General features: G+C 42.3%; 1 protein-coding gene across 1 annotated transcript; it reads right to left on the reverse strand.

Moving 5' to 3' along the window:
* Positions 1 to 1,437: 1,437 nt before the first annotated feature.
* On the reverse strand, positions 1,438 to 4,588 carry LOC124705928 (actin-2). Its single transcript, XM_047237609.1, has 5 exons — positions 4,414 to 4,588; positions 3,036 to 3,109; positions 2,530 to 2,923; positions 1,784 to 2,397; positions 1,438 to 1,688 (listed from the first exon to the last, which is right to left on the reverse strand). The coding sequence occupies exons 2-5, from the start codon at positions 3,093 to 3,095 to the stop codon at positions 1,623 to 1,625; spliced, it is 1,134 nt and encodes a 377-aa protein (XP_047093565.1). The 5' UTR covers positions 3,096 to 3,109; positions 4,414 to 4,588; the 3' UTR covers positions 1,438 to 1,622.
* Between the last annotated feature and the right edge of the window lie 675 nt (positions 4,589 to 5,263).

The following is a 5,263-nucleotide window of genomic DNA, read 5'->3' on the forward strand; positions in this document are numbered from 1 at the left end:
TAAATGTAAATATAAAATTAAAAAATATCATGCTCCGTTGATAATACTTAAATTGCTTGGTGTAGCTTTATGCACTCCTAATGAATACGTATCTTCTTTAGAAAAAAAATCAATACGTACCTGACCATGTTCTACATGTTTACATATCAAGAGTGTCAACATTGAAAATTTCTACCCTTCACGTCTAGCTGAGCTAGCTTCCCTCTCTGAAGTGCAATCATGCATCCATCCAGCTGCTGACCGTTTTCCCTTGCTCAATCAGAGCATGGTTCCTCATCGCGCCATGCTAGTAGGCGGCACGCAGAAGATAATGAGTCAGGGCAATATAAAAGATCCTACAGATAGAAGTGGCCTAAGTGCCGTATAAAATATGGACTTCTTCCTAGGGTCCAAGCAATGCACGACCAACATCCGACCGGCCGGACAATTTCGTTTTCTACCACGTTTCTTTGTCTTACAAAGTATCCGCGTTGTGCCAGACCGGATAAACCTTCAGACTCATTTAATTTTAAATTTTTCTTTGCTACGGGAGGTGGCACATACGTGTTAAATATGACATATCCTATCCACCGTGTTACGTAAAATCTTTAAATCTTAACCATTAAAAATAGATCTAACCATTAAAATAATTATGATGATGTGGATTAACGTGGTGTCTCTATTATAAACATCTGTATTTTGCTTTTAGTATATAATAGATAGATTTGCCAAGCTAAAGTATAGTTAGCCATAAAAGTGTGCCTAACCATAAAAGTGTGGCTTAAAATATTGTAGCCAAACTTTAGCAAAAGCTGACAAAAAAATCAGACTATGATAAATGAGCATGCAATTAAGTGTGGCAATCTAAAGTGTGGCAAAAATAAACACATGCCAACTAAATTATACTCTCTCCATCCTCATTCTGATTTAGTCGATATTCTAGAAAATAGTATAAGATAAATTAGTATTGCATTTATTAGTACTACTTAGATACATGAACAACTAGTCCAAACTACATTAAAAATAACAATATAACCAATAAAAAAAAGCAAAGCCACTTCGTTTTCAGTGTTGTTGTTGACTAAAAACTAGAACGTAGAGTATTTCAAAATAAATTTTGGGCTAGAATGTAGACTATTTCAGAACGGAGGGAGTAGCTTCTAAATTTTGGCTTAGCAAATTGTGGACGGAAACCAAACAGTCCCTAAATCTCCTACAAGTTAAAATTCCCCCAAATACACTCAAATACTCTTCAATTTACGTGGTGTGAGGATTAACCGAACACGAGCTAAAGCGAAAAGAAAACCACACAATACACACCGACCCGCAAGAAGCTTAAACCTAGAAAAACACGCACAATAAGTGGAAAGAACCCGAAGCTGGCCATTGCCAAGCAAGACAAGACAGATAAGCTTACACAGCACAGTCGCTCAGGGAGAAGCAGAGCACGCTGCGGTATCGAGTTGAATCATCATCAATATAGTTGTAGAATCCAATAATAAATCCATCAAACCAAGCTACACACATGATAGAGTAGATACACCATACACAAGCCATCGGCCCAACATTTGCCCAAGAAAACATCCATCTAATAATGCTACTAGACAAGATTATGCATGGAAAATAATGCCGGCCACAGCTCTCTAGAAGCACTTCCTGTGGACGATAGCTGGACCAGACTCCTCGTACTCTGTCCTGGAGATCCACATCTGCACAAAAAAATGAAGAAACGCATGTGTCAGAAAGTTCTCAAGTAAACGGGAATTGTGGATCAAGAACAGCCACAGGAGTAACTTCACATTACCTGCTGGAATGTGCTCAGAGATGCAAGGATGGACCCTCCGATCCAGACACTGTACTTCCTCTCTGGTGGGGCGACGACCTTGATCTTCATGCTGCTTGGGGCGAGCGCCGTGATCTCCTTGCTCATACGGTCTGCGATACCAGGGAACATGGTAGATCCACCACTGAGGACAATGTTGCCGTACAGATCCTTCCTGATATCGACGTCGCACTTCATGATGGAATTGTAGGTCGTCTCGTGGATGCCAGGAGCTTCCATGCCGATGATGGAAGGCTGGAAGAGGACCTCTGGGCACCTGAAGCGCTCTGCGCCTATGGTGATCACTTGCCCATCAGGCAGCTCATAGGTCTTCTCAACCGATGAGCTACTCTTCGCAGTCTCGAGCTCCTGCTCATAGTCGAGGGCAACATATGCAAGCTTCTCCTTGATGTCACGCACAATTTCCCGCTCAGCACTGGTTGTGAAGGAGTATCCTCTCTCAGTCAGGATCTTCATTAGGGAGTCAGTGAGATCCCTACCAGCAAGATCAAGACGAAGGATAGCATGTGGAAGAGCATAACCCTCATAGATTGGGACTGTGTGACTGACACCATCTCCAGAATCCAACACAATACCTATTGACCAAAGCAAAATCGTAATAATCAGACACCAAATGAGCATAAATTCAGTTTATTCGTACTCAACAAAGATTCCGTAGCAGCAAAAAAGAATGTGCACATAAATAAAGCTATTCTTTGTTCACTTACCAGTGGTACGCCCACTAGCATACAGGGAAAGGACAGCTTGAATAGCAACATACATGGCAGGAACACTGAAAGTCTCAAACATGATCTGTGTCATCTTCTCCCTGTTGGCCTTAGGGTTAAGAGGAGCCTCTGTAAGAAGAACAGGATGCTCTTCAGGTGCTACACGGAGCTCGTTGTAGAAGGTGTGATGCCAAATCTTCTCCATATCATCCCAGTTGCTTACAATTCCGTGCTCAATAGGGTACTTCAAAGTCAGGATACCCCTCTTGGATTGGGCCTCATCGCCAACATAAGCATCCTTCTGTCCCATCCCTACCATAACACCAGTGTGGCGTGGACGGCCAACGATACTAGGGAAAACAGCACGTGGAGCGTCATCTCCGGCAAAGCCAGCCTATCAAATATGAAAACAATTAACACTTGCTCGATTTTAAGATTAAACTGTAGCAGTCCCCAAATAAAAAAAAGTATGCTAGGGAATGTGATGCCAAGCGATCACAAATTACCTTGACCATTCCAGTTCCATTGTCGCAGACAAGGGGCTGAATGTCCTCTCCGTCAGCCATTTATGTTAATTGATCTGCACACAGAAAAACAGCTCATTAAAACAGGGCCTAGCAAAACTGTCACCGGGTTAAGGAAGACGAATTGTTCTTCCTACAAAAACTCAAGCTAGAAAGGTACATGTATAATTTCCATTGGATACTCTCCATCAAATATATATTTTAATAAGATGATACATTCACAGTAATTACTTAGACAACTAACTGAAATGAAAGGGAGATTATTCAAACAAGCTGTACGTAGAAAAGTGCTAGTCTTACAAGAATTACACATCCCTATAAACAACTATAGAAGTTATTTTTTACTCTCCGGGTTCTAACAGTATATAGAAATTAATACAAGAAAAATCAAAGTCATGGTTGTCTGAAGCTCCAGCAGATGAATCAGGTTTGACCTCTTATGTAGTATCACTCTGTTTCATCATAATATAAGACGCTTTGACAAACTAAAATAGTTTGCCATAACGTCTTACATTGTGGAATGGACGGGGTAGCTTAAGGCATGCAACTGATGCATGTGTATTTCCAATCGCTTTTGGTTTGGATCATAGGCTGAAACGAATGCAGCAGAGGCTCCACAGGTAATGGTTTGTCTCATTGGTTAATTTGAAGCACCGGTGTTTTCCTAATCAGGCAGGAGAACCGTAAAAATGTGGTCATGAACGTCCATTACATCTTCTTCTTTCTTGTAAGAAGAAATAGACTTGTATGACTAGGAAATTTCACTTATAGAACATGCTATTTTCGCCAATGCCATGTGACACGAATTTTGTAGTGATTTTTTTAATATAATTGCAGAGAACATTCCCGGTCTCAGCATCCTTGGATGCACCCACGCAGGCCAAGCCATGCCACACCATGAAACCACGGATCTGCTTGTACCCGTTGGTAAACCAAAGCGACAACTATTTTTAGACAGAAAGGGCGATCAAGACAATTTCGTGAGTACTACAAGCAAACCGACTGTGAAATGCGAAATCCCCGGAGAGATCTGCAATTCAGGTAAACAAATACGCCCCACCCCAACTTCATATACAGTTGTAGCGCAGCACACAGCTACTAACAGATCTACTGCAAGACTAAGACATCGTATCCGGTGGCAACGGATCCCCAAGAAAAACAAAGCATCGGCATCCATCCGTGCAGCCTGATCCCGCTGATCGGATCCAGCATGTGACGGGAAAAACACAAGCCGAAACAACCGGCGAAACCTACGCCCGCAACGGCATCTCGATCTCCAACCAACATAGTAGCAAGCTAAAAAGAAAAACAGCATCGCTAGAAGCGACTAGAAGGCGGCCCAGGACTCGAGAGCGCTCACCTGAAGCGAGGAGGCGCGGGGAGAGGTGGCGGCGGAAGGAAGCGAAGAGCGTGGGGAGGGAGGCGAGTGGTGGGTGGGGTGGAGGAGGAGGAGGGCGAGATATAGGTGCTCCGCGGGCGGCGAGGGTGGTGGCGGGCGGTGACGGTGGGAATGAGATGTAAAGGGGAGGAGGGAGGCCGGTGCCGCACTGGAAAGTTGGGCAAGAAGGACTCACTGGAGAGGAGATAGATGCCCCGCTGTCTCCGCGGCCGTGCCAGCGGGGAATAATTCGCACGCCTGGGCCACCCTAGAAATTCGACCTTTTCTTTTCTTCTTTCGGTTTAGTGCCAGTACTTGCGTGCACGATGTTGTGGGTTGTACCCAGATGGCACGGTACAAATTGTGGCACTTCTTTTTTGTTGCTATGAACAAACTGCGGCACTTAAGGTCACCTTTTTCATATTATTTACATAGTAGTGCCTTAGTTCTAAATTAATTGAGGTAGCTTTGTCTACTCTCTTCATACCGGTTTGTTTAATCTCATTAGGTATTTCACAATGCATCGGTTTTTTAGCACGTTATCATAGATAACTATGCATGTTAAGAAACAACTATCATAATGCATTGTTTATTAGTGTTATATCCAAATTTAATGATTTTAGGCTCATGTATGCATATGATTGACTTATAAATGTATTTTGCCTATACACTACTAGAAAAGGCTTATAAATAGAAATGGATTCTATCGTCTTTTTAGCTTTGTAAAATACAGAATAAATTAATAAAAAATTCAAAACATAAAATTCTTCAAGATGTCCATGTGTTATGTCATTTGGTTGCATGATAAATTAACAAACACGAATTTCAATTT

Source organism: Lolium rigidum, chromosome 4 (assembly GCF_022539505.1).
Source record: "Lolium rigidum isolate FL_2022 chromosome 4, APGP_CSIRO_Lrig_0.1, whole genome shotgun sequence".
NCBI classification, from domain to species: domain Eukaryota; kingdom Viridiplantae; phylum Streptophyta; class Magnoliopsida; order Poales; family Poaceae; genus Lolium; species Lolium rigidum.